Raw genomic sequence first — 22,816 nt, forward strand, 5'->3', positions numbered from 1 at the left:
GCCCCGTGCGTTGCCAAGCAACGCCGCCCCGCCAGCGGGGGGCGGGAACATCTCGTGACGTAACAAAACCGCGCCGCCGCCGCCGCCGCGCCGGTCGCTCTGACGTCATCGGGCGGCGCCGGCGGCGGTGGCGGCGGACAAGATGGCGGCGCGCGGTGAGGACCGGGAGGCCCCGGAGGCGCCTTCGCCGCCCCCCCCGGGCCCGGGCGGCGGCGTCAACGTGTTCGCCAACGACGGCAGCTTCCTGGAGCTCTTCAAGCGCAAGATGGAGGCGGAGGAGCAGCAGCGGGAGCGCGAGGCGGCGGCGGCCGCGGAGGCATCCGGCGGCGGCGGCGGCGGTGGCGGCGGTACCGGGCTCGGCTCGCAGCGCGGTGCTGAGGGCGCGAAGAGGAGCGGCGGCGCTCTCAGCTTCGTAAGGACGCGGCGGCCCGCGGGCTCCTCCCGGCTCCGCTCCCGCCGGCCCGGCCCGAACGCGTGAGGGGGGAACGGCCGGGGCCGCTCCCGGGGCCGCTCCCGGCGGCTCCCGGGGGCCTTTCCCGGAGCTCCTCGGTGGCGGCGGCGCCTCCCAGTGCGGTGCCGCTGCCGGACTCGCCGGTCCCGGGGCCTCCGCGCTTCCTCTCCCCGGTTTTTTTTCCCTCCCGAGGCGCTGCCGGTACCGGGGAGCCCCCGGGGCGGATCCCGGAGCCCCCCCCGGGGCCGCTCCCGGTAACGGGGCAGGTGTGTCCCTTCCCCAGGTGGGGCGGCGGCGGGGGGGCAACAAACTGGCCCTGAAAACGGGAGTGGTGGCCAAGAAGCAAAAGACGGACGAGGAGGTGAATTGGGGGTACCGGGAGGGGGAATTGGGGGTACCGGGAGGGGGTTTGGGGGTCCCGGGAGGGGGAATTGGGGTACGGGGGGGGGGGGGTTTGGGGGTCCTGGAGGGGATTTGGGGGTTCCGGGAGGGGTTTGGGGGTTCTGGGAGGGGTTTGGGGGTACCGGGAGGGGGTTTGAGGGTCCCGGGAAGGGGATTTGGGGGTCCCGGGAGGGGATTTGGGGGTCCTGGGGGGGGATTTGGGGGTCCCAGAGGGGATTTGGGGGTCCCAGAGGGGATTTGGGGGTCCCGGGAGGGGTTTGGGGGTTCCGGGAGGGGATTTTGGGGTCCTGGGAGGGGGATTTTGGGGTCCCGGGAGGGGATTTGGGGGTTCCGGGAGGGGATTTGGGGGTCCCGGGAGAGGGTTTGGGGGTCCTGGAGGGGGAAATTGGGGTCCCGGGAGGGGGAAATTGGGGTCCCAGGAGGGGATTTTGGGGTCCCGGGGGGGGATTTTGGGGATTGGGAGGGGATTTGGGGGTACCGGGAGGGGATTTGGGGGTCCTGGAGGGGGTTTGGGGGTCCTGGAGGGGGATTTGGGGGTCCTGGAGGGGATCTGGGGGTACTGGGAGGGGATTTGGGGGTACCGGGAGGAGATTAGGGGTTGGGAAGGGAAATTTGGGGGTCCCGGGAGGGGATTTGGGGGTCCCGGGAGGGGAATTTGGGGTCGGGAAGGGAAATTTGGGGGTACCGGGAGGGGAATTGGGGGGTCCCTGGGGGAGAAATTTGGGGTCGGAAGGGAAATTTGGGGGTCATGGAGCAGATTTGGGGGTCCTGGGGGGGAATTTGGGGGTCCTGGGGGGGAATTTGGGGGTTCTGGAGGGGGATTTGGGGGTCCCAGGAGGGGATTTGGGGGTCCCAGGAGGGGAATTGGTGGTCCCGGGGGGAGATTTGGGGGTACCGGGAGGGGAAATTCGGGGGTCCTGGAGGGGGAATTTGGGGTCCCAGGAGGGGAATTGGGGGTTCTGGAGGGGATTTGGGGTCGGGAGGGAGAATTTGGGGTCCTGGAGGAGAAATTTGGGATCCCAGGAGAAAGAATTTGGGACCAAGAGGAGGAATCTGGGATCAGGAGGAGAAATTTGGGGCTCCCAGAAGGGGAAATTTGGGGCTCCCAGAAGGGAAAATTTGGGGTCAGGATGGGAAATTTGGGGGTCCTGGAGAGGAAATTTGGGATCAAGAGGAGAAATTTGGGGTCAGGAGGAGAAATTTGGGGGTCCTGGATGGGAAATTTGGGGTCCTGGAGGAGAAATTTGGGGGTCAGGAGGAGAAATTTTGGGCTCCCAAAAGGGGAAATTTGGGATCCCAGAAGGGAAAATTTGGGGTCAGGAGGAGAAATTTGGGGTCAGGAGGAGAAATTTGGGGGTCCTGGATGGGAAATTTGGGGTCAGGAGGAGAAATTTGGGGTCAGGAGGGAGAATTTGGGGTCAAGAGCAGAAATTTGGGACCAAGAGGAGAAATTTGGGATCAGGAGGAGAAATTTGGGGCTCCCAGAAGGGAAAATTTGGGGTCAGGAAGAGAAATTTGGGTTCGGGAGGGAGAATTTGGGGTCCTGGAGAGGAAATTTGGGATCAAGAGGAGAAATTTGGGATCAGGAGGAGAAATTTGGGACTCCCAGAAGGGAAAATTTGGGGTCCTGGATGGGAAATTTGGGATCCCAGGAAGAAGAATTTGGGGTCAGGATGGGAAATTTGGGATCAAGAGGAGAAATTTGGGGTCTGGAGGAGAAATTTGGGGTCAGGATGGGAAATTTGGGGGTCCTGGATGGGAAATTTGGGTTCGGGAGGGAGAATTTGGGTTCTGGAGGGGAATTTGGGGTCAAGAGGAAAAATTTGGGGGTCCCAGAAGGGAAAATTTGGGGTCAGGAGGAGAAATTTGGGGTCAGGATGGGAAATTTGGGATCAAGGGGAGAAATTTGGGATCAGGAGGAGAAATTTGGGGCTCCCAGAAGGGGAAATTTGGGGTCCTGGATGGGAAATTTGGGTTTGGGAGGAAGAATTTGGGGTCCTGGAGAGGAAATTTGGGATCAGGAGGAGAAATTTGGGATCAGGAGGAGAAATTTGGGGTCCTGGATGGGAAATTTGGGGTCCTGGAGGGGAAATTTGGGATCCCAGGAGAAAGAATTTAGGATCCGGGGAGGAATTTGGGGGTCCTGGATGGGAAATTTGGGGTTGGGAGGGAGAATTTGGGGCTCCCAGAAAGGGAAATTTGGGGTCCTGGAGGGGAATTTGGGACCAAGAGGAGAAATTCGGGATCAGGAGGAGAAATTTGGGGGTCCTGGATGGGAAATTTGGGATCAAGAGGAGAAATTTGGGGTCAGGATGGGAAATTTGGGGGTCCTGGAGAGGAAATTTGGGATCAAGAGGAGAAGTTTGAGATCCCAGGATGAAGAATTTGGGATCAGGAGGAGAAATTTGGGGGTCCTGGATGGGAAATTTGGGGTCAGGAGGAGAAATTTGGGGTCAGGATGGGAAATTTGGGGTCAAGAGGAGAAATTTGGGGCTCCCAAAAGGGGAAATTTGGGATCCCAGAAGGGAAAATTTGGGGTCAGGAGGAGAAATTTGGGGCTCCCAGAAGGGGAAATTTGGGATCCCAGGATGGGAAATTTGGGGCTCCCAGAAGGGAAATTTGGGATCAAGGGGAGAAATTTGGGGTCAGGAGGAGAAATTTGGGGCCCTGGATGGGAAATTTGGGATCCCAGAAGGGGAAATTTGGGATCAAGGGGAGAAATTTGGGGTCAGGAGTAGAAATTTGGGGTCCTGGATGGGAAATTTGGGATCCCAGAAGGGAAAATTTGGGATCAGGAGAAATTTGGCCTCAAAAGAAACAATTTAAAATCAAAACAAACATCAAAAAATAAAGAAAAAAAAATTTGGGGTGTCCCGGGGGGGGGTCCCTTTCCCAGCTCCGGCTGTGGGGGAGGGGAGGGGGTTTCTCTGTGCCCCCTCCCCGATTTTTTTGGGGGTTTTTGGGGTGTTTTTGGGGCAGGTGCTGACGAGTAAAGGCGACGCCTGGGCCAAGTACCTGGCGGAGGTGCAGAAGTACAAAGCTCATCAGTGCAGTGACGACGACAAGACGAGACCCCTGGTCAAATAACGCCGGCCCCCCCCCCAAAATAAACCCCCTGAGGGGAGACCCCTCCCCCAAAAAAAAAAAATCTGGGTAAAAATCCCCCCATTTCTTCCCCCCCAAAAAAATATTTGTGGGGAAAAACTCTCTAAAAAATCCTTGCTGAAATAGCCCTGACCCCCCAAAAAAATATTTGGGGAGGGGTCTTGACCTCGCCCACCCACCCAGAAAAAGGCTGAGGGGAGACCCCTCCCCAAAAAAAAAAATCTGGGTAAAAATCCCCCCATTTCTTCCCCCCCAAAAAAATTATTTGTGGGGTGGGGTCTGGGAAAAATTCTCCTAAAAAATCTGTGATGAAAGAGGGCTGACCCCTCCCCCAAAAAAATATTTGGGGAGGGGTCTTGACCTCGCCCACCCACCCAAAAAAAATCTGAGGGGAGACCTCTCCCCCAAAAAAAAAAAAAATTGTGTAAAAATCCCTCATAAAAAAACCCAAAATCCTGCATTGCCATCCCAAAAAAGTATTTGGGGAGGGGTCTTGACCTCGCCCACCCACCCAGAAAAAGGCTGAGGGGAGACCCCTCCCCAAAAAAAAAATCTGGGTAAAAATTCCCCCTCTCCAAAAAAATATTGGGGTGGGGTCTCAGAAAATTCCTAAAAAAATCTGTGATGAAAGAGGGCTGACCCCTCCCCCAAAAAAATATTTGGGGAGGGGTCTTGGCCTCCTCCAACCACCCAAAAAAAATCTGAGGGGAGACCCCTCCCCAAAAAAAAAATCTGAGGGGAGATCCCACCCCCCAAAAAAAAATTGTGTAAAAATCCCCCATAAAAAACCCCAAAATCCTGCATTGCCATCCCAAAAAAATATTTGGGGAGGGGTCTTGACCTCGCCCACCCACCCAGAAAAAGGCTGAGGGGAGACCCCTCCCCACAAAAAAAAATAAATCTGAAGGGAGACCCCACAAAAAAAAATTGGGTAAAAATCCCCCCATTTCTTCCCCCCAAAAATATTGGGGTGGGGGTCTTAAGCCCCCAAAAATATTTGGGGAGGGGTCTTCACCTCGCCCACCCCCCCAAAAAAAACCTTGGATGAACTCAGACCCCTCCCCAAAATTCCCCGCGTAAATTGAGGGGGGGGTCTCCCCTCCCCCACCCCAAATGTGGCCACGCCCCCTCCCCAAAAACTCCTTTGAAGGTGGAGACCCCTCCCCCCAAATCCCCCCCCTATTGGGGAGGGGTCTCGACCCCTCCCCCCCCCCCAAAAAATGGGGAGGGGTCCCGCCCGTGCCCCCCCCTGTAAATAAATCCCAATTTAAGGGTGGGGGGCGCCGGCCCCGCCCCTTTTCTATCAACGCGCGCCCCCTCCCCCAATTTGAGGTCACAGCGCTGCCCCTCCCCCACCCCCCCCGCGCGCCCCCTCCCCAAATTCGCGGTTTTGGGGGGGGGGGGGATTTGGGGGGGGGGCGGCGCATTAAAGAGCTCAGAGGTTTCGGAGGTGCCGAGCGGTTTTTGGGGGGCCTGGGGGGGTTTTGGGGGGTCTGGGGGGGTCTCGGGAAGGGGGGAGAGCCCCAGGTGCGACCCCAGACCCAAAAAGGTTGGGTTGGCCCCTCCCCCACCCCGTGGGAATGGGTTGGGGGGAGGGGCGCCCTCAACTCCCAGTTTCCTCTGAGCCACTCCCAGTTCATCCCAGTTCATCCCAGTTCCTCCAGAACCCATCCCAGTTCATCCCAGTTCATCCCAGTTCCCCCAGAACCCATCCCAGTTCATCCCAGTTCCCCCAGAACCCATCCCAGTTCATCCCAGTTCATCCCAGTTCCCCCAGAACCCCATCCCAGTTCATCCCAGTTCCCCCAGAACCCATCCCAGTTCATCCCAGTTCATCCCAGTTCCCCCAGAACCCATCCCAGTTCATCCCAGTTCCCACTGAACCCTCCCAGTTCTGTCAGAATCCCTCCCAGTTCATCCCAGTTCCCTCAGAATCCCTCCCAGTTCATCCCAGTTCCTCCAGAACCCATCCCAGTTCATCCCAGTTCCTCCAGAACCCATCCCAGTTCATCCCAGTTCATCCCAGTTCCCCCAGAACCCATCCCAGTTCCCCCAGAACCCATCCCAGTTCATCCCAGTTCATCCCAGTTCATCCCAGTTCATCCCAGTTCCCACAAAATCCCCCCCAGTTCCCACTGAACCCTCCCAGTTTATCCCAGTTCATCCCAGGTCCCACTGAGCCCCCCCAGTTCTGTCAGAACCCATCCCAGTTCATCCCAGTTCCCTCAGAATCCCTCCCAGTTCATCCCAGTTCCCCCAGAACCCATCCCAGTTCATCCCAGTTCCCACAAAATCACCCCCAGTTCATCCCAGTTCCCACTGAACCCCTCCCAGTTCATCCCAGTTCCCCCAGAACCCCATCGCAGTTCATCCCAGTTCATCCCAGTTCCCACTGAACCCTCCCAGTTCCCCCAGAACCCCATCCCAGTTCATCCCAGTTCCCCCAGAACCCCATCCCAGTTCATCCCAGTTCATCCCAGTTCATCCCAGTTCCCACTGAACCCCCCCCAGTTTCCACAAAACCCCTCCCAGTTCATCCCAGTTCATCCCAGTTCATCCCAGTTCCCACTGACCCCCCCCAGTTCTATCAGAACCCATCCCAGTTCATCCCAGTTTACACAAAACCCCTCCCAGTTCATCCCAGTTTACACAAAATGCCCACCAGTTCACCCCAGTTCCCACTGAACCTGTCCCATCTCATCCCAGAACCCCCTCCCAGTTCATCCCAGTTCCCACAGAACCCTGTCCCAGTTCATCCCAGTTCCCACAGAACCCCCTCCCAGTTCATCCCAGTTCCCACAGAACCCCGTCCCAGTTCATCCCAGTTCTGACAGGACCCCCCCAGTTCATCCCAGTTCTGACAGGACCCCCCCAGTTCATCCCAGTTCTGACAGGACCCCCCCAGTTCATCCCAGTTCCCACAGAACCCCTCCCAGTTCATCCCAGTTCATCCCAGTTCCCACAGAACCCTGTCCCAGTTCATCCCAGTTCTGACAGGACCCCCCCAGTTCATCCCAGTTCCCAGAACCTCTGCCCCAGGGGTGCCAAGGTAGTCCCAGGTGTGCCCAGCAGTGCCCAGGTGTGCCCAGATTGGCCCATGTGAGCCCAGGTGTGCCCAGATGTGCCCAGGGGTACCAAGGTGGTCTGAGGAGTGCCCATGTCTGCCCAGGTGTGCTTAGGTGTGCCCAGGGTGGCCCAGGTGTGCCCAGGAGAGCCTAGGCGTGCCCAGGTGTGCTTGGGAGTACCCAGATGGGCCCATGTGAGCCAAAATGTGCCCAGACAGGCCGAGGGGCGCCAAGGTGGTTCCAGGTGTGCCCAGGAGAGCTCAGGTGTGCCCAGGTGTGCTTGGGTGTACCCAGGTGGGCCCATGTGAGCCAAAATATCTCCAGACAGTCGGAGGCGTGCGAAGGTGGTCCCAGGTGTGATCATGAGAGCTTAGGTGTGCCCAAGTGTATCCAGGTGAGCCCATGTAAGCCAAGATGTGCCCAGATAGGCCCATGGGTGCCAAGGTGGTCCCAGGTGTGCCCAGCAGTGCCTCGATGTGCCCAGAAGTGCTAAGGTGGTCTGAGGAGTGCCCATGTCTGCCCAGGTGTGCTTAAGTGTGCCCAGGGTGGCCCAGGTGTGCACAGTAGTACCCAGGTGTGCTTGGGTGCACCTAGATGTGCCCATGTGTGCCAAAATGTGCCCAGACAGGTTGTGGGTTGCCAAGGGAGTCCCAAGAGTGCTCAGGAGTTCCCAGGTGTGCCCAGATATGCCAATGTGCGCCCAGATATGCCCAGGAGTAACCAGATATGCCCAGGTGTAGAAGGTATTCTCAGGTGTGTCGAGATTTGCCCGTGTGTGCTCTTGTGAGCCCAGATATGCCCAGGTGTGCCCATGAGACCTCATGTGTGCCCAGGTGTGCCCAAGTGAATCCAGATATGCCCATGCGAGCCAAGATGATCCCAGATATGCCCAGTGATGCCATGGAGGTCTGAGGAGTGCCCATGTCTGCCCAGGTGTGCTTAGGTGTGCCCAGGGTGGCCCAGGTGTGCCCAGGAGAGCCCAGGTGTGCCCAGGTGTACCTGGGTGTACCCAGATATCCCCATGTGAGTCCAGATGTGCCCTGATATTCCCAGCTGAGTCAATGTGGTATGAGGTGTGCCCAGGTGTGCCCAGATATGCCCTGGTATGGCCATGTTTACTTGGGTGTGCCCAGGTGTAGCCAGATGTTCCCAGATGGGCCCATGTGAGCCAAGATGTGCCCAGATATGCCCAGGTGTGTCAATGTGGTATGAGGTGTGCCCATGTGTGCCCAGGTATGCTCAGGCATAGCTAGGAGTGCCCAGTGGAGCCCAGGTGTGCCCAGCTGGGCCCAAGCGTGCCCAGATGAGCCCATGTGAGCCCAGGTGTGCCCAGCTGGGCCCAAGCGTGCCCAGATGAGCCCATGTGAGCCCAGGTGTGCCCAGATATGGCCAGGGGTGCCAAGGTGGTCTGAGGTGCAGCCATGTGTGCCCAGGTATGCCCATGTGTGTTTGGGTGTGCTCAGGTGAGCCCATGTGGGCCCAGATGTGCTGAGCTGTGGCCAGGGTTGCCAAGGTGGTCCCAGGTGTGCCCATGAGAGCCCAGGTGTGCCCAAGTGTACCCAGATGAGCTGACGAGAGCCAAGATATGCCCAGATAGGCGCAGGGGTGCCAAGACAGTCCCAGTTGAGCCCAGCAGTGCCCAGGTGTGCCCAGATTGGCCCAGCTGTGCCCAGGTGTGCCCAAGTGTATCCAGATGGGCCCATGTGAGCCAAGATGTGCCAAGATGGGCGCATGGGTGCCAAGGTGGTCCCAGGTGTGCCCAGCAGTGCCCAGGTGTGCCCAGATTGGCCCATGTGAGCCCAGGTGTGCCCAGCAGTGCCCAGGGGTACCAAGGTGGTCTGAGGAGTGCCCATGTCTGCCCAGGTGTGCTTAGGTGTGCCCAGAGTGGCCCAGGTGTGCCCAGGAGAGCCTAGGCGTGCCCAGGTGTGCTTGGGAGTACCCAGATGGGCCCATGTGAGCCAAAAAGTGCCCAGACAGGCCGAGGGGTGCCAAGGGAGTCCCAGGTGTGCGCAGGAGTTCCCAGGAGAGCCCAGGTGTGCCGAGGAGAGCCCAGGTTTGCCCAGGTGTGCCCAGATATGGCCATGTGAGCCAAGATGTGCCCAGACAGGCCAAGGGGTGCCCAGGGTGGCCCAGGTGTGCCCAGGATGGCCCAGGTGTGCCCAGGTTGGCCCAGGTGTGCCCAGGTGTGCTTGGGTGTACCCAGATGGGCCCATGTGAGCCAAAATGTGCCCAGACAGGCCGAGGGGTGCCAAGGTGGTCCCAGGTGTGCCCAGGACTTCCCAGGCATGCCCAGGTGTAGCCAGATGTTCCCAGATGGGCCCATGTGAGCCAAGATGTGCCCAGATATGCCCAGGTGTGTCAATGTGGTATGAGGTGTGCCCATGTGGGCCCAGGTATGCCCAGGCATAGCTAGGAGTGCCCAGTGGAGCCCAGGTGTGCCCAGCTGGGCCCAAGCGTGCCCAGATGAGCCCATGTGAGCCCAGGTGTGCCCAGCTGGGCCCAAGCGTGCCCAGATGAGCCCATGTGAGCCCAGGTGTGCCCAGCTGGGCCCAAGCGTGCCCAGATGAGCCCATGTGAGCCCAGGTGTGCCCAGCTGGGCCCAAGCGTGCCCAGATGAGCCCATGTGAGCCCAGGTGTGCCCAGCTGGGCCCAAGCGTGCCCAGATGAGCCCATGTGAGCCCAGGTGTGCCCAGCTGGGCCCAAGCGTGCCCAGATGAGCCCATGTGAGCCCAGGTGTGCCCAGATATGGCCAGGGGTGCCAAGGTGGCCTGAGGTGCAGCCATGTGTGCCCAGGTATGCCCATGTGTGTTTGGGTGTGCTCAGGGGAGCCCATGTGGGCCCAGATGTGCTGAGCTGTGGCCAGGGCTGCCAAGGTGGTCCCAGGTGTGCCCATGAGAGCCCAGGTGTGCCCAAGTGTACCCAGATGAGCTGACGAGAGCCAAGATATGCCCAGATAGGCGCAGGGGTGCCAAGACGGTCCCAGTTGAGCCCAGCAGTGCCCAGGTGTGCCCAGATTGGCCCAGCTGTGCCCAGGTGTGCCCAAGTGTATCCAGATGAGCCCATGTGAGCCAAGATGTGCCAAGATGGGCGCATGGGTGCCAAGGGTGTCCCAGGTGTGCCCAGGTGTGCCCAGATTGGCCCATGTGAGCCCAGGTGTGCCCAGCAGTGCCCTGGGGTACCAAGGTGGTCTGAGGAGTGCCCATGTCTGCCTAGGTGTGCTTAAGTGTGCCCAGGGTGGCCCAGGTGTGCCCAGCTGTCGTGGTTTTGAACCACTAAGAAAATTACTTACTTCTTGCTGTGAGATACGGATTAGAACAAGAGCAAAACAGGCATACAACTTAAAAGGGAAGAAAAAAAAAAAGTTTATTGACAAACCACAATAATAAGAACACCAGAATAAACTTCCAGAAAAAACCTTTCTATCCCCTATCTACCCACTATTCCCTTGTTCACATGACAACAGAGACAAAAACTCTGATGGTTAAAACAGTCTCAATTCTTGCTAGTATTTTCACCACTCTTTATAGAGAAACAGAAGTTTCTTCCTGTTAATTTATGGAGTTTCTCACAAGAAAACTATTTTTATTATAGTTTTCTATTGTCCTAATGTTAGCTGCTCAGAGCTGCTGTTATTAGAGTTCACTCCTCCCATTTTCACATCACTCTGAAGTATATATGGGCCATGAGTCTAGAGATAGCATTTTTAAGGATAAGTTATTCAAAGGCAAAAAAAGTCTTCTTCATCTGTTTCTGTGAGCTTCACCAGAAAACAGTTTTCTCATGGCCTCTCAGGGCTTCAAATCTCTCAACAGTTTTCTCATGGCCTCTCAAGGCTTTTAATCTCTCAGCACTTCACTATACTATAGTTACTCTTTACTCAAATTTACACTTTGAACACTATTCCTCTCTAGATCCTATATCATGAATTAAAGGAGTTCTTTTCAGGACTTCATTGTCCATCTCCATAGTTTTAACAGGGAGATATTTCAGCTTAATTAAAGCATCTTCTTAATTCTCTACCTTTCCTGAAGCTTCTTTTCTTTCCTGTCACTGGTAGTTTATAAAGTCTCTTTTCATGTTGATCTCTCTCTCTCTCTCTCTCTGGATAAAAAGATTAATCCGCAAGTCTTATCTGGGTAATGAAAGAGTTAACATCTTGCCCAGGCTTTTGTAGATGGTTCAGTGATCTCTGCCGAACAGGAGCTGGAGCCGCCTGCAATGGAAAGTTCTTCATGGCTGCTCTGGAGCGTGGAGTCGCTGCTCCAACCCGCTGCAAGTCCAGGGCCTCTCTCTTTCTTCACTGGGCAGTTTCTAGTGAATTAGTTACAGCAAAACCTGCAGCCGAGCCAGAGATCGGCTCGGCCCGGCCCGGGCCCGAGAAAAAACTTCCCCAGGCCCCGCCATCTCCCGGCCGGGAGACGGGGCAGGCCCGGCCCCATCCCCGCCCGGCCGCATGGCCTGGGCAGGGACGGGAGGCCTGGAGCTCTGCCACCCTCCACAGCCAGAAAACAAAGAGAACCCAGAGAGCTCTGCTTTTACATTTTAAGGTAGGGTTCACAAGTTGATCCCACTTTTCAATGGCCTAAACTGCTGTCTGTTCTCAGCAATGACCGATAATTGGTCAGGAGAAAAAGACTCCAAGCACTTCCCAGCAACTCCAACTCCCTTAAAGGTAAAGTAACTCCATGACACATGCCCATGAATTTCATATTATATGAAATTCAGTGTTTCCTTGAATCCTAGAACTAAGTATTAGAAACAAGGGCACGCACACTGTATCTCAGACTGTAACAGGGCTCCTTCTGGAGTGCTGTTTGTAGGGCCCCAAGAGAGGGGCTTCAGGCAAAGCAATGTTTCATCCTGGCCGCACTTGGCATCAACAGCTTTCTTTGCAAGGCTGAGAACAGGGATGCTGTGCCACGGAGGGAGCAGAAACAGTTCCCAGGGCTGCTCCTGAAGCAAGCAGGAGCTGCTTGGGCAGCAGCAGTGCCTGGGAGCAGACAGTGTTTCTGATGAGCTGCAGAGGAGCTGAGCCCAGGGGCTGTAGGCCAAGGCTGTGATAAACAGGCCAGGAGACCAGCTCCTTTTTAAAAGGCCTTTATTAAGCAGCACAGCTCTGGGGTGGGGGCCCGAGGGGTCGCGCACACCGCCACTGCTCCCACTGGACACCGCAGAAGAGGAGGATCGGTGCAGCTCTGTCACTAGGGCAGAGCTGGGCCTTCTTTCCTCACGGGAGTCCCCGGGAAGACTCGTTCTCTTGGGCACATAGTCTAGGCTGTCATCCCAGTCGAGTCTCCTCGACGTTATGTCGGCCCCTGGAAAGAAGTCAGGGGACTCCTCTGGGTCTTCCTTGTTAGATGGTGCTGGTTCTATTCCTTCCCTTTTGCGTGGCTCGTTGTTTTGGGGTTCTTTCCAGTCTGGGTGCATCCCATAAGTGTTATAAATGCAACGGCAGATTAAGGATAAAAAAGAGAAATTTATTATAAATTAACAAACAGCAAAACCGCGAGGAAAAACCACAATAAATGAACAGCGCAGCGCTGGGTGGACAGGGTCTATACGCAAGGTATAGGTGCTCCCAAATCCACGTCCGAGGGTTTTTCGGCCTGGGGTTTTATAGAGATTTTGTGTCCCCAGGCTAGAATTCCAATCAGTTTCCATTCACCAAGTGTCTCTGATTGTCAGGTGAATGGATTTCCTGACTTGGAAAATAGAGTTAGTAAGTGTCCGGGCAGAGTCTCCTCAAATGCAAAGTGATTCTGTATGTATTTCAACATATTTCATCAGGGCAGAACCGAGGGATCCGGGCTGGTGCCGATGGATATCTTGGCGGGGTTGTTCCCCCTTTGTCTTTCTTGATTGCTTTTCTTCAGCATAGGTTTGGCGGGTGGGGTGTTCAGTTCTAGCGACGACTATCTTCCTGGGACTTGTCTCCTTTGTTTTACTTGATTGTCTCCGGCAGAAGTCGGCCGGGCGTTGCCCAGGTCCGGAGGTAGACTTTCAGGCTAGCTCTTTGTCCTTATGATGGCCTTTGTCCTGTCTTTTCCTCCAAGTTGATGTGTCTGCCGGGGTTCGTTATCTGGGTGGATTTTGCAATCTGTAGCTTTTGGAGAGAAATCCTGCCTCGACCCGGAGGAGGATTTCTCATTTCATATTTTTCATCATTTACAATTACATATACTTTATTTAAACCTTTTTTCGAATTTTTATTCATTCAATTCTTTATTACACCAGTATTTTGAGAGTTCTCTTAACTCCCAAAAAGGGTTTATTCCTTTTTCTGCGCACTCATGCAGTTTGTACCCCTCATGATAAATACACCCCCCTTTCCTTTCTCCCAGTGGCCCAATACCTGTTTGGTTCTTGGGAGATCCACCTGCTACCTGAGTCTTTCACAGTCACGTATCTTTTGCAGGCCATTTTTCCCACAGGGGTTTTGTATCTTTTTCCTGTCCTTTTAATGCATTCTTCCCCAATCACTCTTGTTTTCAGATCCCATTGTTCTCGTCCCCTGTTCCCTGTCTGGGGTTTCTGCTCAGTTAATTTCCACCTTAGAATGTCTAAAGGTGCCAGGCTGATCCCTTCCCAGGGCCAAATATCTGACATCTGGGTGTTCCCACATACACAACAATTGGTTAAGTTTAACTCTCTGCTGATTCTCTCCATCAGGTCAATGAATAGGTTCTTACCTCGTGTTTCATCCAGATCACCTTTCCTTATCTTCAATTGTTTTTCTTTTATTACATCATTCAGTCCCTCCTGTTCAAAGCAGAGCCAGGATTCTCCTACAGGGCATTCTCCAAGCAGACATTGCCTAAATGAGGCAGTATTTCTAGTAATCCAATATGTCTTTCCTTCCTCCTGACAGGTTTCCAATTTGGTGTGATCAAAACAGGTGGGATTGATGTTTGTGTGGACCCTCATCAGTGATCTTAGATCCTCTCCATCATATATGGGATACATGCTTCTCCACTGTCCCCCATCCCAAGGTTCACCAGCTGGACCAACATCAGTCCACCTAAGAGTCCGGTATGAGCTAGTTTTGTTTTAGGGAGCTTCATGGCTCACCTTCCCTGTTAGCCTCACCCGGTCTTGCCTCTTAGGTTTTTTGTTCTGTTTTTTTTTTTTGTTTTGTTTTTGGTTTTTTTTTTTTGGGGGGGGGATCAGGAGAGATGGGGAGCAGGAGAGATGGTATGGTCCTTCTTCTCCCACTTTCTTCTTTAGTTTCCTTTTTGGAGAATGTTCTGTGGGAGAAGTTAATGGGGGTGGTTTCATTCAACCAACTTTGCTAACATCAAAATATTTAACAGCAACAACCACAAGAACTTCAAGAACACTCCCACTTAAACCAACTCACTCAGCAGAGTTCTGCAGTCTTTGTTTATATTCTTTCTCTCTCAGTCTATTTCTGGCTGCCTCTTTATCCTGGTTTAGGGCAAATTTGGGAGAAAACCTCCAGGGGGGGCTCCCCCTGGGAAGCAAACCCACGTGGCTCTTTTCCCCCCACCCCCCAACCGGTTCGGGAAGAGACCCCCCCCGAGAGAAGTGAAAAAAAAACCCGTTCATTTCACAGGCACAGCACTACCCAGCACAAAAATGAATGATATCAAATTACAAAACCTCTCGCCCTTCAGAAGAGATGACAAACTTCAGAGGGTCTCTTTCCTGGGGGTGTTCTCTCTGTTATCAGTCCCTCTGGCGCTGGAAAATGCCGCTGCCCAGGCTGGGCTCCCAATAGTCCATGGGTGCAAGCTCTCGGTGCTCCCCTGAGTCCCCAGTCCAGAGCAGGTTTGATTCGTTTCAGAAAAAGGGAAAAAAAACAGTCCAGAAAGACCTCTCTGCTCCGGCTAGTTGGAAAGCCAAGGCGATTTGTGTCTTGTTGTCTGTGCTGTAGTCAAAACTCCCGATGCGGGGGGAGCAAGTACAGTCTGATAACAGACTTGGTGCTTCTTTTCCACTCAGTTTTACTCTCAGATGGAATTTTAAGAATACAGAACCTGTGTCTGAGTTAGGTGGACAAATGGGATACAATTTAACATCATAATCAACTCAGGACATTCCACCCCTTATCCCCATATCGTCGACTTACTGCTAAAACTAACATTCTAACTCTGCACACATTTACATACATAGAAACTTCCTCTCTGTTCCACCCAAAAAATACAAGCAGTATATCCATCATGCCCCTGTCAAGCCTCACAACAAGCTACTGAATCCAGACCCCCCCACGCTGGAGAGCTGCAGGATTCCCCACTCTCTCATTTTACTCACTCAATACACCATCTTTCACTTGCTCATACCTTCAACACTTACACATTTCCTTCTGTTTCATGTCTGCGTGGTTTAATGTACAGACAATGGCAGTAACCTTTTACCCAATGATCAGGTCTCCCTGAGGTACACATCGTGTTGTTCTATCTTTCTCTGCATTATCTACCATGTACAACCTGGTCCTTGAGCAAAGACAACCCCATGAATGGGTTTGTCTGTGCCCGAGGTAGAATTGACCCAAACTGTCTTCCCTAGCAGACCTCTGACATGTACTACTGGGACTTTGTCTCCGTCTACTACATGTAAAGACTCAGACTGGGCAGGACCTGCTCGGTTGGTGGAACCTCTGGTATTGACTAACCAGGTGGCCTTTGCTAGATGTTGCTCCCAAGTATAGGTTTTCTCTCAGAAAATGATCACACAACCCTTGGGTTCCCCAATGAGTCAGTTCATGTATCTCATTTAATATTTTCCAGGCTAAGGCCTTGTTCAGAAACTTTCGCCCACCTGAGGTTAACCATTCCCCTTGTTCTCCTTGAGACAGTTCTGATTTTTTATTACTTCCCACTCTTTCTTGGTAAATATTGGTTCCTTCTTTCCTTCCTCTTCAGTTACTACCTCATCCAGTTTAAAAACTTTTACTGATTCCTTTGGATCTAAGGCCACTTCTTTAGCTGCTCGGTCAGCAAGTCGGTTCCCTCTGCTTTCTAAGGAGTCTCCCTTCTGATGCCCCTTCGTGTGGACCACTGCAATCTCTGTGGGTTTGGTCAAGGACTCTAATACTGATTTAATCAGCCCTTCATGTGCCAGGTTCTTCCCTTTGGAGTTCAGGTAGCCTCTCTCCTCCCAGATCTTACCAAAGGTATGGACTATCCCAAAGGCATACTTTGAATCTGTATAGATGGTTCCTTTTTCTCTCTCTAGCAAGTCCAGACCCCTCTTTAGAGCATGAACCTCACAGCACTGAGCTGACCAACTGGGGGGTAGTCTCCCTTTTTCTAGGACCTCTAGTTTTCCTTCCCCTACCTCTATGACCACTGCATACCCTGAATATCTTTTCCCCTCCACCACCCTGGAGGAACCATCAGTAAATAGTACCTTCCCATAGGGCAGGGGTACATCTCCCAGATCCTCCCTCACTTGGGTTTGGAGATTTACCAATTCTAAGCAGTCATGTTCTAATTCAGGCAGAGGCTCCCCTGACAAAAATTGTGCCAGGTTCAGGCCCTTGGAGGTTACTAGCTTCAAATTGCTAGTAACTATTAGGATGACTTCATATTTTAATATCCTGGCATTTGTCAGCCACTGCTAGCCTTTCGGCTCAAGATTATTTTTAAATCATGTGGTGTGTGGACTCTGATCTTACCCTGTAGGGTTAGCTTTTGGGTCTCTTCTATTAGAATGGCAGCAGCAGCTATTGATTGCATGCAGGTGGGCCACCCACAAGCTACTGGGTCCAGCAGTTTGGATTGACAGGCTATGGGTTTACGACATCCTCCCCATTCCTGGGTCAGAATCTCATATGCAGTCCCTTCTTCAGAGTTGACAAACAAATCAAATTCTTTCTTTAAGTCAGGCAGGCTTAAAACTGGTGATGAGGACAGCTTAACCTTCAGCTGATTTAATTGTGCTTCATCTTCAGCTGTCTACCTTATGGGTTCACAATCAACTAGCTTTTCATAAAGAAACTTGATGCTCTGGGTATATTGTTCCATCCATAGTTTGCAATATCTAAAAAGGCTTAAGAGTTTTCTTATGTCCCTCTTTGTTTTTGGTGCAGGTATGGCTAGAATGCCTGATACTCTTTCTGGGCTCAGTTCTTCTGGTTTTCAGATGCTGGTACAGTTGGGAGCACATCCAAGGATCTTTAGTACCATTCCAAGGCCACTGTCCTCGCATCTCTAGTTTGGGCCAAACCTCTATACAGTAATGGATCATCTTGATCCGGTCTAGGCCCTTGGTGGCCTCTTGTGCATCCCAGCAATTTAACATTTGCCCTAGTGGGCTATCAGGGGGAATGGTTCTGGTAGCCTCTTCATTCCCCTTGGGACCTACTCTCTTACTTAAACATTGTCTCATTGCTCCTCATATCTCCGGGCCTTCACTTAAAAAAATCTTACGGTGCCTCTACTTGAACGAAACTGTAACTGACAGACTACACAACCTCTAACTTAAAACTGGCCCTTACTTAAATTGAACTTTATAAAGGTACTCCTACTCAAACTAAAAATTTCTAATGACAGACAACTGACCTTTCAAACCTCAACAAAAACTCATACTCTAGGAATTCACTCTCTCCTCCTTTCACACTAGGGAATACACTCAATCTTCTCACACAGGAATCCACACCCTTTCTTACACTCGGCCGGCCTTCCACTCACACTTTGAATTTTCTGGGGCTTGCAGTCTCCGCTTGCCCCGGGGGTTAGGTCCCAGCGGGGCTTGCAGGTTCCGCTTGCCCCTCCCTACACCCCAATCCCGTTCCCCTCCCGCCTCGCCTCCCTGACCCCCTTGCCAGCGAAGACTATGAGCACTCCTGGGTCGATGTCGAGGGGACCCTAGCACTAGACGCTCCTGGGACCTTCCCCCGTCCCTGTCTCAGTGCCGTCCACAAGATTTGGTCAGCAGGGCTCACCCCGGAGCCCCCTGCCCCTCCGCTCCCTGACTATCCCCCTTCCCCAGTGAGAATAGCTTTTGCACGAGGGCTGACTGTAAGTGAGTGGTGGGAGAATTCCCCCTTGCCTCCTAGCCGCTCCGCCCACCAGGGAATGGCTTCGGCTAAGGGATGCGTGAGTGTATTACTCTAGCTGCCTCGCCCACCCGCGCAGACTACCTGCCCCTGTGCTCTCCGGCAGCAGGTTGACGACCTCCCTTCTCAGGAACCCCCTGAGCCGAGACTGAGCCGCGACAACTAGAGCCTTTCAGCACGTCCTGTGTCACAGACCCTGGGAAGTGAGGGCCCTTCGCTGACAGCCTGGTGCCGGTAGGGCCTGGGGACCCCCAATTCCAATTCCCCGGTCAGGTCGTCTGAGTACCCAAGCAGGGGGGGTGTGTTCACTCACACCTAACCTAGGCACCCCCACACACCACCCCGGGAGTTACCTAGATTGCCTGCGTGTGACTCTCACTCACCTAGGCCTTCCACATGCCCGGAGCAGCCTAGGCCATTTAGCCCTTTTCAGTAGAGGGGCCTACCCCTATGTGCGCCACTCACTCTCTTAGGTACCCTCTGCGCACTCAGAGGGGGGGCTTTTATCCCCAGGAGACGCCTCACTCGTTTCTCTGGGCTCAAGTGAGCCTCTTTCGCTTCCTGCCATTCCCGGCCGGCCCCCTCGCGGGAGTCCGGAACCGCGGTACTGGGCAGTCCACACTCACCCTGGGGGTCTGGGCTGCCAGCCCCTGTCTCACTCACACATCCACTCACTTGCCTCCTACTCCCGCCACCGGTGGCTTACCCAATCCGGCGCTCTTCTCCGATGTCGATCCCAGGCTGTTCTTCTGGGTCCAGTATAGCCAGCTGTCCTCTGGAGGCCCAATAGGGTGGGCAGCTGTCCCGTCCCGGGTCCTCTTCAGGGCATGGCTATCCCGGACGAGCCCCCAAGCTGAGATAAACGGGCCAGGAGACCAGCTCCTTTTAAAAAGGCCTTTATTAAACAGGACAGCTCTGGGGTGGGGGCCCGAGGGGTCACGCACACCACCACTGCTCCCACTGGACACCGCAGAAGAGGAGGATCCGTGCAGCTCTGTCACTAGGGCAGAGCTGGGCCTTCCTTCCTCACGGGAGTCCCTGGTAAGACTTGTTCTTTAGGGCTCGCAGTCTAGGCTGTCATCCCAGTTGAGTCTCCTCGAGATTATGTCGGCCTCTGGAAAGAAGTCAGGGGACTCCTCTGGGTCTTCCTTGTTAGATGGTGCTGGTTCTATTCCTTCCCTTTTGCGTGGCTCGTTGTTTCGGGGTTCTTTCCAGTCTGGGTGCATCCCGTAAGTCTCTGGTCTCTCTCGTTTGCATAAAAGTCAGTATGTCATCTTCCTCCTCAGAGCGGTGCAGCAACTCGGGGCAGGGGTACAGTGTTGGCATGTGGGAGTCTAGGAGCAGTGGGGGCAGTGCCTGGCTGAACACAGAACAAGAAACGCAGGGTACAGCAACTTGGGAGAGGGGGCAGGGCCTGGCTGAACAAGGAACAAAAACATGGGGTACAGCAATTTGCGACAGGTGTACAAGGTAAGTAAACCTGGGACAGGGGTACAAGGTAAGTAAGGAGTTTACAAACAGCAACTGTAACATATTATTCTTAACAAGGCTGAGGCCTAAGGAGCATTTCTCAGCTGGCAGGGCACCCTGAGAAGGGGAGGGGGGAATGCACAAGCCCCATGGAACCAAGGGACCATTGTGACACTACAGGGCCCCATGGAATCATGGAGACCACTGTGACATTGCTGGGACTCGTGGAACCATGGAGAGACCATTAATTCACTTCACAGTCTCAAGAAACCAAGGGGCCATTCTGACACTGTGAGGCCACATGGAACCAGTGAGTCCTGCATGCTCACACAGGCTGAGATGGACACTGCTGGTTTCTCTGGCAGGCTCTCTGAGCCCAGCCCAGCTCCCTCCAAGCTGTCCCAGCTGCCCTGAGCTCTCGGCAGCAGCCAGGGCCTCTCCCCAGCACAGCCCAGCCGGCTCTGGCCCCACAGCTCTGCTCAGGGCAGGCTGCTCTGGGCACTGCCCCACGGCCTCAGCCCCTCTGCAGGGCACAGCAGCAGCTGCAGCTCAGAGGGGCCTCAGCCCCAGCCATGGGGGAAAGTGCCTGGCCAAAGGAAAAGGAGGCTCCCTGGGTGCCCTGCTCCCCTCTCCCTGAGGTGCTGAGGGCTCTGCAGCCCCTCCTGCCATCCCATCTGCCCAGGCCAGCACCACAGCCCCAGCCTTGGGGCCCTCAAGAGCTGCTCCTGCTCCAGGCCCAGGGCCCATCCCAAAGCTGGGGCAGCCACAAAGCTGTGTCCATTTCTGTTCATTCCTGCTCTGATAAGGATGGATCCTCAGCCACTTGGAGGTGGCTGATAATTTTGCTAATCCAGAGGCCTCCTCTTTCTTGAGCTCTTTAGTTCAGGAATTCAGTGAGAACAGCTCATAAATATTTGTTGAAAACACCCTGTCAACAAAATTGCAAGTGAATAATTTAAGTTTTCGATTCTTCTGTGGTTAATTAGACAAGTTTCAAAAGTGTATTCAAAGTGAATAAACTATATTGAAAAAAATGCAGAGAACTGTTTTGTCATGTTAAGTTTTCTTTTCTGTTTATAGACGGGTATCAGCAATGTCCAATTGATATTGACTCCCAGCACCTTCTAATGCAGTCTGAATAGGTAAGAAAATCAAGACCCTTCATGGCTGACAATCAATAACACTATGTCCCCAACCCCTCTCCACCATTTCCATCATCCAAACCCTGGGACTCCTATGGATCAGGAACAGTGTGGCCAGAAGGACCAGGCCAGGGATTCCTCCCCTGTGCTCAGCACTGGTTGGGCAGTACCTCGAGTGCTATGTCCAGTTCTGGGCTCCCAATTTAGGAAGGACATGGAGGGGCTGCAGCTCTGCCTGCACAGGAGGGGCTTCACACCTGGGAGCCCAGCCCTGAAGGCAGAAGCTGGGCTGGGGGGACAGGAGGGAGGGGGCTTATTCAGAGGGAGGCGCTGCACTGCAGGGGTGCCTATGGACATCTTTAAACTTTCTCTGCCACAGGATTTCTGGGCTTTTGTTTACTCTCATTCCCTGATCTTCTCTCTGCTTCCTGGGGATTTTCCTCCTGCAGGTGTTTCCCTGGGCCTGATCTCTCCCTGCCAGCACCCACACACCCCAAACCTCTGTGCACTCTCCTTGGCCTGACAGAACCCTGCCTGTTTGCAGGGCTCTGGCTGGGGGCAGATTCTGTTTGAAGCTTGGATAAAGGACAGCTCAGACTAAGACTGGGTCTGGCAAAGGTGATGCTGGTGCTGTCCATGGGCAGAGTGGCTGAACGCACATTAGGAATCTCCCGTGAGCCTATTGATCACTAAAAGTAGTGGATGTCTCAGGCACTTGTCAAAATTCATAATACCTTTAATATTTGTCCCGCTCCTCCCTGCCTTTCTCCGATGGTAGGAAACTGAATACAAAGTCTTAGGAAATGTCCTCATTTCTATCAAAATCTTTGTCTTGGAAATATTCTATAACTGATCAGAAGCTCTCAGCATGTCAGAGCTTCATGAGCATTCACTTCCCCTACACCACAAATGTACTCTGTGTTGTACTCACAGAGTTTGTAGGCACTGGGATTGAGAGTAAAAGGTCTTAAAATCATAGAAAATTTGGAGACTTAGAAAGAAAGTTAAACTTGGAAAGTCCTGGGAAAGGTAGGCCCTGGGAACTCTTAGGCCTTGTGTTGAGAGCCTGACAGAAGAATGGCTAAGAGAGAAAGGACATGATACTGTAAGATTAGTTAAAGTATGAGGCCTCAGGGTCAGTATGTCCCTGGAAGAGAGAGTTACATAGATTGCAAGATGTCAAAACTGCCAAAATATGCAGAACTGCAAGCTGAAGATAAGGAACTGGTAACTGCAAGGCCAACCACAAAGAACAATATGCGTCAATGGTAGCAGACCAATAATGAGCTGAGTTTTTGCAATATGTATAAGCTAATTAAAAGCATTATAAGTTGTGCATAAGATTTCAGTAAACTGAGACTTGCTGACCATGATAGCATGAGGCTTGTCTTCCGCGGCTCCGGTAATCCCCGACCTCTGGCGACAGCCTTGTGCTTGCTAAAGATCAGGTGAAACTGCACCTGTAGAATCAGTATATGATAAATGATACAATTGTTAGATGTGATTAGATGTAATTATTGTTTAAATAACAAATGTTAGGGAGTTGAGGGGGATCACGAGAAATCCATGCTTGGGTAAAAACAATGCTTACAATAGAACAATGTAAGTTTAATAATTAATACGTAAGTTATATAATGATAGAGTATAAAAACATGTTCAACTCAAAACCAAGATGGATCAGATTTGGGTATGCGTACCCCTGACACCCAGAGCTCTTCAATAAAGCACCTTTATACAATCATTTGTGACTATGTGTGTTCCTGAACGCTAACAGCACGATGAATCATGTGTGCCAGAAGACGCCAGTTTGCGCCTCTGGGAGCTCGTAAGCACGAGAGTTGCCAAAAGATGAACCAAGGCACTTACCAGCCAGCTTGTGCATCAGTCTGTCGGACTGCAAGAGGAACGTAGCTGCGGCTAACGCGCATGCCCAATTGACGTTAGCCGTCATCTGGAAGTAGTTCAGCCATGGCTTCTTTCTGCAGCTATTCCTGGGCGACAGCACGGGCACATGAAGTTAATGCTATTTCCTGGCCCATTTGTGCTGTGCCATGCTCTTCTGCTTCTCTTCAGTGCTTGCCAAACTTGAATGAGTGTGCTGGTGCTTAGAGCTGACAAGGAGCACAGACACCTGACAGCAGATTTCAAGTTATGCAAGAAA

The 22,816-nt window shown here is 53.3% G+C and overlaps 1 protein-coding gene and 1 long non-coding RNA gene across 2 annotated transcripts; both read left to right on the forward strand.

Moving 5' to 3' along the window:
• Positions 1-101: 101 nt before the first annotated feature.
• Positions 102-5,087, forward strand: TRIR (telomerase RNA component interacting RNase). Its single transcript, XM_086871400.1, has 3 exons — positions 102-412; positions 735-812; positions 3,833-5,087. The coding sequence occupies exons 1-3, from the start codon at positions 143-145 to the stop codon at positions 3,938-3,940; spliced, it is 456 nt and encodes a 151-aa protein (XP_086727526.1). The 5' UTR covers positions 102-142; the 3' UTR covers positions 3,941-5,087.
• A 14,637-nt stretch (positions 5,088-19,724) lies between these two features.
• Positions 19,725-22,396, forward strand: LOC147647643 (uncharacterized). Its single transcript, XR_015281460.1, has 2 exons — positions 19,725-19,823; positions 20,594-22,396. It is a non-coding gene; the product is annotated as an uncharacterized LOC147647643 (long non-coding RNA).
• Positions 22,397-22,816: the final 420 nt, after the last annotated feature.

This window comes from Cyanistes caeruleus, chromosome 35 (genome assembly GCF_971803275.1).
Source record: "Cyanistes caeruleus chromosome 35, bCyaCae1.hap1.1, whole genome shotgun sequence".
NCBI classification, from domain to species: Eukaryota; Metazoa; Chordata; class Aves; order Passeriformes; family Paridae; genus Cyanistes; species Cyanistes caeruleus.

Coding starts and splice junctions, on each gene's coding strand:
- TRIR (XM_086871400.1), top strand. CDS start 143: ATGGCGGCGCGCGGTGAGGACCGGGAGGCCCCGGAGGCGCCTTCGCCG. Junction 413..734: donor GCGGCGGCGCTCTCAGCTTC/GTAAGGACGCGG, acceptor TCCCTTCCCCAG/GTGGGGCGGCGGCGGGGGGG. Junction 813..3,832: donor AGCAAAAGACGGACGAGGAG/GTGAATTGGGGG, acceptor TTTTTGGGGCAG/GTGCTGACGAGTAAAGGCGA.